Source organism: Mytilus trossulus, chromosome 14 (assembly GCF_036588685.1).
Source record: "Mytilus trossulus isolate FHL-02 chromosome 14, PNRI_Mtr1.1.1.hap1, whole genome shotgun sequence".
Lineage (NCBI taxonomy): Eukaryota > Metazoa > Mollusca > Bivalvia > Mytilida > Mytilidae > Mytilus > Mytilus trossulus.
In genome coordinates this window covers 27,103,264-27,117,623 of record NC_086386.1, presented here as the reverse complement: position 1 = coordinate 27,117,623, position 14,360 = coordinate 27,103,264, and the positions used below count along the sequence as shown (strand labels likewise).

The window sequence follows — 14,360 nt, the reverse complement described above, 5'->3', positions numbered from 1 at the left end:
ACTAAGTGATGGCAATGGGTCACACTGGCCCTTTAAAGTCAGGTAACTTCATGAACAAATTCCAAACGAGACACAATGAAAAAACAAAATGTTCATGAATTCCAAATGAGAAACAATGAAAAAACTAAATTTTCATGAATTTCAAATAAACACAATAAATATTTCTCACAACAACAAATGCACAAACAGGTTTGATCTGGTTATACAAAATGGTGTTAAGTGAAAACAAAAGCAAAAGCAGTAATTGTTACCCCATCCTCGTAAACTTGAGACTGTCAGAAAAACAAATATTGTGTTAGTAAGGATTTAAATATGTTCCTAATCTATTCTTCAAGATTCCATTAATATAAGCATTAGATTTCTATCTGGTATCTTCATGCTTCTCTTTGCTTACTGGTATTAGAGTCAAGCATTCCTACTTTATTTTCAAAATTAATTTTTTTCTACTTTCTCTAGAACATAAAATTTCTTTACTTTTCTGAATTCTAGTTTTCAAAAAGATAGTAGTTGAAATGTTTTTTATTTCTTACATTAAGACTTATACATTTTTCTAATCCAAACAGCTTAACCTTTCTTTTTCATAAGCACTACTGAAAAAGCATTAATTTCAGTAAGTAAGAAAAAGGTCAATCCTTTTTAACTTATGTAAGTTAGAAATTTTCAATATCAAAAGCTAATGATTTTGTGAAGAAAAATATTTACCAAAACATTAGATATTAATCCTGTAATCATACATAACATGCTTTAAGCGAGTCGTGCAGTTAATATCAATGCTCCTACTTCTATTTTTAGAAATGATGCAACCTTTTCATTTCTTCTACCATATGAAATGCAGCATTCATTTTTTAATATGTAGTAATTGTTGCATGATTATTATTAGTTTAGGTGCATTTGCACTCAAAAAGCTTAAATTTCATATAAAATTTTTCATCAAATAATTTAATTTATATAATCACCCATATTTTATCAATTTTATCAAATAATGTTTTTCAGTGCAGTAAATTCCTTTTTTTTTTTTCTTTTTTTTTTTTTTTATCAAATACCAACCCTGTTGTCCAACATTTTTAACATCAAATTTTCTGTATATTCTTTCTGACTGTTAAAACTGTCTCTTGTCTGAAATTAAAAGATTCAAAAACGTCATAATGTATCGTTCTTTCCACTTTTACACAAATTGACAATGGTTTTACCTGAAATATTTTCTGGCTTTGTACTTTTATTTAAAAGACGATACTAATTTTACTAGCAATATTGTAGCTGAGCCAGTGACTTTATTCACCCAATGATCAAATCCTACACTGTCATTAGTTATAAGCCAGACATGACCTGCAGGAACTACTGTGAAATATTGTACTTTAGTGTGCTTTAGTCTAAAAGCATATCAATGCATTTATGCATGATTTATATGACAAGTATCAGTGCCCAATTGTTCAATATCAAATGTGACTATCATCCTATCTAGCCAATACTAATTGTATGAAATCATATCATGCATCATGCTTTATTGTATGTACATTGCCCTCTTTAAATTCACATCCAACCAACAGAACTATTCTTTTTCTTTATTATGACAGTCTTCATTGTGAACTGTTAGGCCCAGAGCTCAATTTTTGAAAATTTTTAGTTAGATTATGTTGGATTGTAGATATGATTTTTACAGGCCAGAGAGCAGTTTAACAAGCCTGGGCTGCCTGGGCTGCCACTCAGCATGAAGACTGAATTATGTAAAGCTAAGAAGTATTTCGGTTTGGTTATGCTTGATTGCTGTCTATTGAAATTTATACCATTACCTTTTGCTTGTCAGTGAAAAACCTCATTAGTTGTTGCCCTAAGTTATTATTTCAATCATATTGGGAAATATTTATGGTTGATCTTCAAAAGTTTCTGCTAGACTTTTTCTAGACTCGATTTACAGTTTTAAATACAGAATAAACACTAATGTTGAAGGACATGTGTTGGCCTCTTGATGTTTTGGTTTGTTTTTTGTTTGTTTTTTTTTTTGGGGGGGGGGGGGGGGGTCCGTATGTTTTGGATCCTCTCTTATAGTCATATACTTGAAGATCTGTTTATGTCAATATGAATAACAATGCCACTGCATAAGAGGTCAAATATTTTGAGTATTCAGAACTCTAATTCAATCTTTACCCCTGTTGACCTGTAGGTTGTTTAACCGATAAGTAGCCTTGAAAAAGTGTTAAAACAACCATTAGATGAATACATTAAGTTGATCTATTAAGTAACTGAAGAATAGGTAGACATTAAAGGTCATTTCTACTTTAATTAAACAATTCTTTATACTTTATCATGAATTAAAAATTCTTTTATTAGCACCAGTATATCTTAATTTCAAATTCCCCCATCTTACTCTAGTCTTAAAGAAATCAAAGTAACATTTTTAACCCAAAATTGGCACAAAAAAAAGTCCTTATCAAATTCATGCTTGCCCATGTGTGTGTGACAAATAGATGTTTAATAAAATGCGTTTACATACTACACATTTCTATCTTGTCATCTATACTATACCTTCTGTAATGTTTTTTGTAGATTTTGTGAGTAGTCTTTCAGTTCTATGTTAAATTCATAACCTACAAAGACAATACAGACACATATCCTATCATTAGTAAAATTTATAGTGATGTGTCAAATTTAAACAAACTGGTATTTTTCACAATCCAAGTTTTCAGTGAAATAAAATATGAAAACACATGCATTTCTGATTGGTGTGTTAATTATAAATACAAATAATAAAATCAAGTGTTAAAAGGTCATAATACAAATTAAACAATGTGTATCATTAATAAGATAACAACCTCATGTTTTTTTACATTTAAATACTCTATGGTAGATCATTCATATTTGGAAGACATGGCAAAACAATTGCTTTGCCCCATAAAACGGTCAAATATAGCATTAATTCTTTTTTTCTGAGGGAGTATTCTTTTCTTAATAAATATATCATGATTCATTTTTTTTTATGTGCATTTATTATGCCACCATAGTATATTTTTGGTGAATAGTTTTCAGAGTTTATAAAGTAACTTTGTTAAATTGTACTCTACTCTGTAAAAAGAGCATTCATGAATTTCAACCTTTCAATTTTAGGTGATTTAGTGAATGTGATCAATTTCATTCGACCTAATAGTTTAAAGGAGGACTGAGACAACTATATTACAGTTCAGACTGAAATATCCTACAAAATATACTTTTGATTATTTTCATTCTCTCATGATAGAAAAAACACACAAGTGATATTACAATATGCATTGGATGTGAAAACAAGAATGTGTCCTCAGTACACAAATGCCCCACTCGCATTATCATTTTCTATGTTCAGTGGACTGTGAAATTGGGGTAAAATCTCTAATTTGGCATTAAAATTAGAAAGATCATATCATAGGCAACATGTGTATGAAGTTTGAAGTTGATTGGACTTCAACTTCATCAAAAACTACCTTGACCAAAAACTTTAACCTAAGGCGGGACAGACAGATGAACGGACGCAGACCAGAAAACATAATGCCCCTCTACTATTGTAGGTGGGGCATAAAAATAAATCAGATGAATTTAAATAGTATTTATTAATGAAAAATAAAAGGATAAAGTATAACAATGTTACATGAAGTTCAAATATGGAATTTGGAAAGAAGTTTGAAAAAACTTATATAAAATCTGTCTCCCAAGAGTTATCTTTCTTCCAATTATAACATCGTCTGATATTCTTTTTGTAGATAGTTATGAAATTTGAGTTATGTTACAATAAGAACAAATCATTCTGAAATCGCATTTAAACAAAACAATTGATATCTTTAATGTTTCAAAGGTGTCTTAACTATCATTAATAGTGGAAACAATATCCCACCAACCGGTAAATGTCCTGTTGAATTATGTCTGAAAATTGAGGTGATATATCAGTATTTCTTTGTAGCACTTACATGCAAATATATACTTGATGTAAACTTACCTTGGTGGTAAAATGTAAATAAACTGTACATAAAGGCTAATATCTGAAAGAAAAAAAAAAGGTTTAAACTATAAAAGAAACATGTCAATTAGAAAAATAAAGTGATACATGTAATACAACTTTAGTAACAGAGTATCTACTTTCCAAAAACTGCAATCTACCCTAGCCAAAATATTTATTCATATTTATGTATTTTTTCTATTTGTTATCATTTGGATTTTGGACATAGCTTTCCATGTCTATCTTATGACTTAAGGTTTAATCCATCATTTTCTACAAAAGAAAATGTCTGTAACAAGTCAAGAATATGACAGTTCTTGTCCATACATTTGATGTGTTTTGTTCTTTTGATTATGCCATTTGATTAGGAATTTTCTGTTTTGAATCCTAGAGTTCAGTATTTTTCTGATTTTTTCCTTCTTTTTATAGCTAGAAGATGAATGTGCGTAAAAAACTAAAACAATTTATTTGAGGTTTTTCATTTTTCCAAACTATAATCATAATGACTAACTGTCCTGATGTCAAACTGAATGTTCCAGTCATCTTTAGGATGAATATTGCAATGGAAATAAAATAGAATGCATGAAATCTTTCCTTCATTAAAAAAAAGTTTATTTACAAAAAAAATATATCTAAATATTTCTTTTCCTCTACAGCAAATAAACAATAAAGTCAATAAATTACAATAACTGGGAATAACAAGAGGCTGAAAAAAGAAAAGTACTTGATTAATTGCAATGAACTTAATTTGGCCATTTTTCTTCATCCAGAAATTTCCCTTTAACCTACTTTCCTCTGAATTTGATAAATTTTATAAAGTAAGAATATTACTGACTTACTGTTTCAATAAAATCAAATTTCTTTCTTTCCTGTACTTCTTGAACCTTGAGTACATATTTCATGGAAGCTTCTCTAAAGCCACGAATCTCTAAATCTAACTGTGCATCAGCCTGTTAATAGAGAATATAATCATGCAACTCTTCACTTGATAAGAGTAATTCCATATTGTTAACTCTTTTTTAAACAAAGTGTTACTATACCAAGGGTCTTCCTATATTTGGCAAGACATAGTGTATAATAAAAGTGCACTTTGAATTATGATGTTTTACCCAATCCAGGTGTATTAGACATGATGAGTGATGAGACCATAGCATTCAGAAGACACCGATTTGTTTTTTCGAAAAATGAAATTTGATGTATTTGCACCCCTATGGTCCAAGGTTTGTAATTAAAAGTTTTTAAAACCAACACACTTCTCCAAAACTAAAAAAATAACAAGATTCATTCCACAAAAAAAAAATTTAAATGAAAAAGCACTGGTATGTCCTTAACATTTGTGTAAACCAATAATTTTTTGTCATTACATTTTTTGGGAAACAAGTTGCAGCTAATGCAGTTAATTATTTTTCATCTCTTTGGAGGAGGTTGGGTGCAACTTACCCACTGAAATCAAGGTGTATGGAACTCTTTTTATTTTTTGTTTCGTAAATGTACTTGTGATGCACTTGATGCACACAATTTCACAAATTACATGACATACCACCTGAAGGTATCATCAATATATCAAATACCACAGGGCAAAGTTAAAAGGGCAAAGTTAAAAGATGTCAAATTTCTAGTCCAGACAAGCTTCTATAAAAAAAATAGAAACATAGTCTATAACCTCAAAATCTAAATGGTTTTCATCTCTTACTGTACATTGTAACCCAAGCAGACAAATGCTCTACTAAGCATCAGTATATAATAGTTTAAGCTATTTCAAATATGAATTTCTTGAAATGAATAACTGCTAGCTCAAGTTGAATATTGAAGAAAAATTAAGACTCGCAGATTATTTCAAGATGTCATTTTATACAGGAATGTGGATTTATGAGAGTTGTCTCATTGGCACTCACACCACATCTTCCTATATCTATTATATGCACATAACTTTTACTGTAGTGAACATTTTATGGAGGACTACCACTTATAGTTTTAACAGTTTACCTCTTGTAATGTGTTATCATTCATCTTAGCTTTCAGGTTCAGATATCTTTCTAATGACTGACAAATCTTTGCAGTGTTTTTATCAAACTGTCTTTTCTCATCCTGCAAAAGAAAAAATGTAAAGGACCTTTTAAAATGTTATAAAAAAAATGCTTATATATAACACATGTTTGTATGTTTAGATTTAATTAATACTGAGTATCATTTGTAGTCATACACAATGAAAGCAGTAACATTTAGTCTTAGATGCATGATTTTTTTATTAGTTGTTAATAGCTTTGAACTACATGTAGATGTTAGTAACTGCAAGTACTTTCAGATCTGTACTTAGTGTCTTTTTGTTGTTGGGATATACAAGTACCTGGCCATGTCCACTCTGTTTTTGTTAGATGTATTTCTATTTGAATCCATCTGATGAGTTAAACCTTTTTCAGCTGATTTTTATGGTTCGTTCTTATGTTGTTCTAGATCTGTTACACTACTGTCTCATTTTAGGGGGAGGGTTGGGATTTTCTGTGTCATTTGGTTTCTTGTAGACAGTTGTCTCATTGGCAATCAATCATACCACATCTTCCTTATATTTGGTTCACTTTTGATAATTGACCAATGCAGAAAGGAAATTTGCTTAATTTCATTATGATTTTTTATGCATAGATTTTGCAGATGGCAATCCTTGTGGAATCTTAATTTTGTTTAATTAAAATTTTAACAAAAGATAATATTCTGATGATGCAACATCATCTATTATATAAAACTTACCTATAAAGTCCTAAATGAGATTATATATTCAATGCTGTTCTCATTATTTTTGGAAGAATATTCATTATGCTTGCGTTAAAACTAAGTTTTTTTTTCTTTCACTAATTAACTCTGCATGCACCACAAGAGCTGGCAGTTAATCAAATACTTCAATTAGCACCACAATTACCAACAGGTTTTATTTACTTTATGTAAAACATAACATTGTTAACTCCATTGGTGATTTTTATATCAGAACACATCTAGATATTTTAACTGTAATTAGGCCAAAAATTGTGTATCTCTGTTTCCTGCCTCCATATACATATCTATATTAATTTTCTTCAAATGGACATTTTTGGTAAAGAATCGTTAAAGTTCAGATGTTTGTGGTTAAATTCCAAAACATTTCCCAAAATATTCAATGCAGTTTTAAATTATTTTACCTGTCTACCTCCCCCTTTTTTTTAACAGGAGGCTGGAAACACAAATATTTGTTTTGGCCTTATCATGTAATTATTGTAATCAACCAACCTTAATTGAGTTAATTTGTTGTTTTCTAAATGCCTCTAAAGCAGTAAAATGTTCTTGTGCTTGCTGCAACTGTAAAAACAAATAGAAATAGTTATTCATCAAGTGATTAGGACATCAAATACCTGGCAGAGATGAGCCAAGAAAATAATTTACAAACATACTTTTTATTAACAAGGTTGAAAATACATCATGTACAATATCAATCATAATTTAAGCTTAAGCATGTTAAACATTATAGATTTTTAGATATATTGAATATGATCAGATTTATATTTTTGTATTATTTGGTGCAAATTTTTTTTCCATTTTTTTTCCATTTCCACTCAGTTTACAATGGATATGGGTTAAAAGAGAAAGAAAAAAAAAGTTGATACAAGGTGAATACATTCCTTGTCATGTGACAGCTAAGTTCAAATAACTTATCTCCAACAATGAATTCATTTTGCTAACATTAAAAGGGCCGCGTTCAATATCAGAGCTGCTAAGTAGGGCTACTTAGATTTATGACTATTGAAAGTGTAGCTAGCCTATAGCTTCTACCTAGGTATTGATAGCAGCTAGGCAAAATTCTATGTAGCACTACATAGCCGTTACAATATTGAACGCAACCCAGATCTCTCTATGATTTTAAAAACACTAGGTTTAAAAAAAAAATCCATTTCATATCAACATTCTAAGTTACAGTGTTAATTTGACTTCTGAAATTGAATGGTCTTTCTCGAAAAATTAAACTATTGAATATAATTCATATATATATGTCGTGTACAGGTTGCGATTTTGTACAGGTTATAACATGTACAAAAATATTGTACATGTTATAACTTGTATAATGCAAAAATAAAAGTTATAACATGTACAAATGTACCCCATACATGTTATAACCTGTACAAAATATTGCTTAAAAATGGTTTTAACTTGTACAAAATCGAAAAATAAGGATGTTTTTCTATAATTATTGCAACAGATGATATTGACCACAATAACATTTTCATAACTTTTTTATTATTCCTTCATGTTAGTGTGTTTTGTCCTTTTTTTACACAGTTAATGTCCAGGGGTCGGTATCACGAAGCATTCCTAAGACCTGTCATAAGATATATCTGAGGACATGTCTTATGATCCTCTTATGACTACCTATGGACATATCTTTATTTGAAGACTTATAATTGTGAATGTCCACTTTCATTCTAGTTGACACTAAAAGACATAAGAGGATAGCCAGGATAGATGTGTCTACAAATAAAATTGGGGATTGAAATCTGGTATGTGTCTAAAAGACAACAACCTATGGCAACAAATACATGCTTTCAAAGTAGAGGATATATATTTAAAACATCAAAATGACATTCGCCTCATGCAATGATCTATTCTTATAGTTTATAAACAAAAATTGAGTTATAAATTTACATAAGTCATGCTGTCAGAAGGCCAAAAATGTGGAAGAGTATAGATCCAAAGATATTGATAATGAAGCGTGGTCCAATGAAAACTATTTCAGCTCTCTCTTGCTTTTACAGAGTAAGCATGTAAGATATTGTTTTAGTCTTTGCATGCTATAAAATCGAGAGGGAGGAGTATTTCCCAAAAATAGGAATCGTTCTTAAGAATTTAGTTACTAGTATCTAATGTAATTGCCATTGAGGAATGCAAGCTTTTATAGTAAATAGTTTCACACTTATTTAAGCCATGATGGACTGCATAAAACATACAATTACATGAAAACACATTTTGCCAACATAAGTCATGAAACATATACTTCTGAAACTTTGTGATCATTGTCCTCTACAGAAAAAGACACGTTCTGGCCTATTTATTGTTGTTTTTTATGCATTGGTGAATTTATGTATAATTTGCTTCATTAAGATTTGTTTTTAATTTTGTACAAGTTAAACCCATTTTTAAGTAATATTTTGTACAGGTTATAACATGTATGAGGTATGTTTATAACCTGTACAAAATCGCAACTTGTACACGACATATATACTATTCAGGATTATCCTTAAAGCATTTATGAAATGTAAAATGTATTGCAAATCTCAACTGTTGATAATAAGAATATATAAATACCATTCTTTCCCGCTCCTCTTCAACATTTGCTATCAGTGTACCAAACTCTGAGAGTGAGCCAGCTGGAATGAGAAAAATTTACAAATTTTGTAAGTGAATACATGTGTATTCTATAAAACATATATTCATCTTAAGTACTGAATGATAAACTTTAATGAATTTTTTGGTCAATTCTAGTTTGATTCAAACCTGTCTAACGCTTCTATTCATGATCAATGCCTTTAAATTTCAAGTTAAATATTTATAACCCGAATAATGTATGTCAGTCATTACATTCTGCTGACCTCCCACTACTCTCTGATTGCTACATAGGCTTTAGGCCACTAGAGGGTGCAGAATTATTCCAGTTAAGTTAAAGATGGCAATAAGATATCTTTCCTACAAAATGTTGGTACTAAGCTGTAAAGTTTTTTTTTGTTTTTTTTTTTATAGAAATTATGGTGTCAATATTTTTTGCCAACCTGATGAGGCATTTAAATGAGGTAGAGCTAACAAAGACTAGATTTGACCTAGACCCTGGCTTCCAAAAAGAGTATTATGTATTTCAGACATTAGTCCAAGAAAAAAAATAATTTTATTCAATGGGGGTTTTCCTGAAATGAACATGAATTGTGTTAGACTTTCAATTTGAAGAGAAAAGCATGCAGAATTTGAATTTCAAACAACCGGTAAAAAAAACACATTTTTAAAATGACATATTCTACATAAAAATGTATATATATGACACATACACCATCAAAGATAAGGACAAAACTAAAATAAAGTTTGTTTAAATGAAGGTGCTTTGATTGAAAGGAAACTTGATACTTCAATGAACTATTTTAAAGTGTTAAGCAAGGGGGTCAAGATCATAAAATTTTACACTATAGCCTTACATATCTTCAGGAAATATTTGTTGGAATATTACATCCTATTTCTACAAATCCTTACAACAGTTTAATTGGTTTGGGAATAAATCATATAATGTATAATATAATGTATTAACTGAAAATAAGTGAGCTCTGACAAGTAACTAGTAAACTCTTAGACTGCAGCTTCAATGTAGCAGGCAAAAACAAGCAATAGACATTAGACGTGCACAGTTATTATGCCCAACATAGAATAGTGGAGGGCATCATTATTTTTAGGTCTGGACGTTCTTTCCTTTTCGTCTGTCTGTCCTGTCCTGCTTCAACCTAAATTTCACAGGCCACTGAACATAGAAAATGATAGTGTGAGTAGCGCATTTGTGTACTATGGATACATTCTTGTAGCACTGATTTACATGTGTGTGTGTATATGACATTATGTTGCATTGCCTTTTTCATGGTACTTGATAGATAGTTGCTTAGTGTCTTACTTTATGTTCAATATTTTTCTGTTTATAAACATTGACTGTAGATCACTATTATTTTTTTTTTTCTAGTATTATTTAATGTTATAGTGTGTATCATTTTTTCAGTGTTACCTTAAGTCATATAAAATTAAATAAACTCAAGCAATGAAACCAACTGTAGACCCTCACTAGTTATATTTCACTTTTGAAACAGGATTTTCAACTTCCCTTTTACAATTAGTTTGTAATATATACGATTCATTGTCACATGTCAGTAGTTATATTTGTTACTGTATCAAAGGGGAAAGAAAGTACATGTATCTCTTACTTTTAAGCTATAAAAACTATTTTATAATTCAATGATATTTAACTTGAAATGACTGTATACATAAATTTATAAGCAAATATAATAACCTGAGAATGTCAGCTTCAATTTCTAATTTTTATATCATATTAAAAGAAATTATAAGTTTTACTACAGCAAGAAAAGTAGAGGGAGGCCTGACAATACAGGTTTTCTCTTCAAAGAGGTGACCTTTAAAGAACGCCTTAAAAGCACTTTTAAAATTTAATCACTAGTTTTGAAATAAATAAATGTGGTAAAAATCTCACAAATAAGGGATATACATTGTATATATCAAGATTTCACAACCAAATATCATGTAAATTGTTCAACTTGTAAAATTGGCCAGAAAATGTGTGAAGCAAATTGGAAATTTCACAATATCCTGAAGATCATTAAAAAAACCCACTTAAAAACTCTTCCCAAGCAATTTACTGAATTCTATAAGCATTAGCTGTCTGAAATATCTTACCAATTCTTGCTTCATCATCTGTTAATTTCTCGCCTATACATTCAAATTTAAAATCCTTTAATTTCTGTGCAAAGCCTTTACATGCTTTCCCTAAGTCTGAAAAGAAAATTTGTACAATGGTAAAGCAAAGTGTATTTTAGTTTTGATAGCAATAATAATTATAAGGTCATGATTTACATTGACCACAAATACACATACATGTAAGCAGTTGCATGTAAGCTTAAGCCTAATGGAAGTTTACATTCACTGGTCACCCAAATTTCTTTTTGCCTATTTATGACAGCTTTTATGATCTCAAAAAAATTTAGGCTTTTTAATGGAATAAAACAGACTACATGTATGGTATGTTAGCATTGGTGAATTCATCGTATTTTCCCTAAATATATGTTTTTGATAAAATGAAGCATTTTTTTTTAATTGTTATATTGTATTGTGTTCTAAAACTTTTACGCATATGTTTAGGATTTCTTTTGTATTTATCTAGCCAGGAAACACAAATTTAATTATTCATTAAACTTTCTTTAGGCATATGAGTTTCAGGACCAAGAAAGAAGTATTAATCCACAGTAAATGTTATGTAATGAACTACCATGCATCAAGTCACTAATGATTAACAATAACACCTTTAATATGCAAAACATTTATAACTCCATGAAATTATATTTAATTTGCATCATCCTGTCAGAAATATGCTAGATGTAATAATCTGTTACAGTACTAAATTGCTTTGTAATATTATTATCATCATTATGATGATCATAGAGGCAATATTTTGAATCAAACAATATTCAGTCTAACCTGTATCAGAAACAACTTATTTATGTGGTAAACTTTGGCATTGTTGTTGAAAATTGTGAAAATAAAATACATGTAAATTGTATTGCCAAAAAAAACTACATGTTTATCATTTCATCATGAAAATCTTAACAATACAAAAACTTGAACTGCTGACCCTTCTCGGGCACCTGAGGTCATCCCCAGATTTTTTAATACATTTCTGTGTAGCATGTGTAGTGTTATGAGAAATGCTGTTTGTCTGATCATTATTTATTTTGGCAATAGTGTTATCTGACTTTATTTGACCCATTCATTGCTGTTGGAGTATTCCCTTGGTACAATATCCCCCCTTTTTTAGCAACATAAATACATTACCTTCAAACTAAATGTAGCTGATTTCATTTTTAGTGAATATTTGGTTGTTGATTCAAAGTTAATTTAATGTTGGATTTTGCAAAAAAGTGAAATTAAGAAATACGTTTGGTTAAAATCAATTTGATACAGAGAGAATTTTACACCATTTCATATTCTGCTTTTCCATCTTTAATTTTTGGAAACTGATTTTTTTATCATGTTTTAACAAAGGGGTTTTAAATGTTTGAAACTTTGAAGACTTGATACAAATAGCAAGTATGTGTACTGTGTATTTATCCAAAGGCATCTAGGCTGACCCAGGGGGGAGGGAAAAATTTGGTTGATTATATAGGAAATCACAGAAGCATAACTGAAGCCCATCCCCCCCCTTATGAAACGTTCTGGATCTGCCAATGAAAGGAATTAGGATTAACAAAACATTGTTTGTTTCATGTCAACTGAGGTAAATATTCAACCACAGGAAACCCCCTGCAAATGTAAGACATTGTCACATGACTCAAAATAAGCTGTATATAAACATCCACATAATATGTTTGTGTGTCAATGACATAGATATTGATATTACCCATCATCTACTCAATACGTTATATCTCCAGAGTATGTAAACAAAGGGAAGTATATCTCACATGACTATAACTTCCTACCAAACCAATCATACTAATTGATTATTCAATGAAAAATATATAGTCATCTACTTGTACTTTATACCTACACATCTTGTAAACTCATTATTCTGTTAAAAAATTAGGTTTATGTATAATATAATACATAACGGCTACACCTAATAGTAAACACAGTATATATACACCCTAACGAAGTCTGCAAAAAGATGACTACTTCCATCCTTTTAAAATGCACATGTACATATAAATTTACTACATGAAAAGTTAAATAGTTACAATTTTGTGAACATTAATTTATAAAGCAATCTTTATGTACATGTATATAAACACTATCCTACCAAAAGAAATCAGTTTAATGTAATCATGTTCATCAAAAGAGGGGCAGATCCAGCCATTTTAAAAAGGGGGGTCCCAACCCAGGACAAAAAGGTTTGGGGGGGGTTCAACTATATGTCCTCATTCAAATGCATTGATCAGCCCAAAAAAGGGGGTTCCAACCCCTGGATTCCCCCTGGATCCGCCAATGAAAAGGCGCTTCAACATTGTTTAAGAATGCTATTGATATTGAAAATTGCTGGTAAAGGGAATGATTTAATAAAATTGGCAACCCAAGATCCGCCTATGCTGCATGTATATCTGATACAGATCAATATTAAATCCAACATGTCCAATTCTGTGTGTGGCATGCAATTTCAGCCAAATAATATGAACAGTGAATGCATGGTCTTATACATCTTTATTTGATAAGTGAATCTTCTTATTCACTATAATTTTCCTTGAGTGGAATATAAAGAAAATACTTGACATAATACCAGAGATCAATTACATTACATAAAGTATGGCAAGCAGTTCTCCAGTTTCAAAGGAAAAGCTTACTGTTTACAAGTAAAATAAATCTATTACAGACTTAGAGAGTCACATCAAACATGAAGGTTATAGCCTGGTTATTCAATTAATAAGTTCTCCTTTTGTTAATGGGCGTAGTATATACACATTTTATGCTTTTTCCTTCAGATTTCTGCCTCATTTCAATCCTGCAAATCTGAAACTTTCTACTTATTAACTTTTTTTTAACAATTTTCTATCATAACTGATGCCTTCATACTGTGTAGAAATTCTTGGCAATTACTGTAACACAGTTTCAGTAAGTCTTTCAAGTACCCAACTCT

At 30.1% G+C, this 14,360-nt stretch overlaps 2 protein-coding genes across 6 annotated transcripts in view; one reads left to right on the top strand and one right to left on the bottom strand.

Moving 5' to 3' along the window:
- The window catches only part of LOC134696162 (zinc finger protein 330 homolog), a 310,551-nt gene that overhangs the window by 280,246 nt on the left and 15,945 nt on the right, over window positions 1–14,360 (top strand). The window lies entirely within an intron of this gene.
- Window positions 1–14,360, bottom strand: part of LOC134696846 (rho GTPase-activating protein 26-like) — a 51,720-nt gene that overhangs the window by 32,525 nt on the left and 4,835 nt on the right. For 3 of the 5 annotated variants that reach the window (XM_063558797.1, XM_063558799.1, XM_063558800.1), the window contains exons 2-10: window positions 11,417–11,512; window positions 9,287–9,348; window positions 7,220–7,288; window positions 5,948–6,049; window positions 4,801–4,911; window positions 3,962–4,004; window positions 2,524–2,585; window positions 1,048–1,116; window positions 252–272 (exon numbers count right to left, since the gene is read on the bottom strand). In XM_063558797.1, the coding sequence (XP_063414867.1) occupies window positions 252–272; window positions 1,048–1,116; window positions 2,524–2,585; window positions 3,962–4,004; window positions 4,801–4,911; window positions 5,948–6,049; window positions 7,220–7,288; window positions 9,287–9,348; window positions 11,417–11,512 (635 nt within the window). The remainder of the gene's footprint in view (window positions 1–251; window positions 273–1,047; window positions 1,117–2,523; window positions 2,586–3,961; window positions 4,005–4,800; window positions 4,912–5,947; window positions 6,050–7,219; window positions 7,289–9,286; window positions 9,349–11,416; window positions 11,513–14,360) is intronic. The other 2 variants (XM_063558798.1, XM_063558801.1) reach the window with 1 other exon arrangement.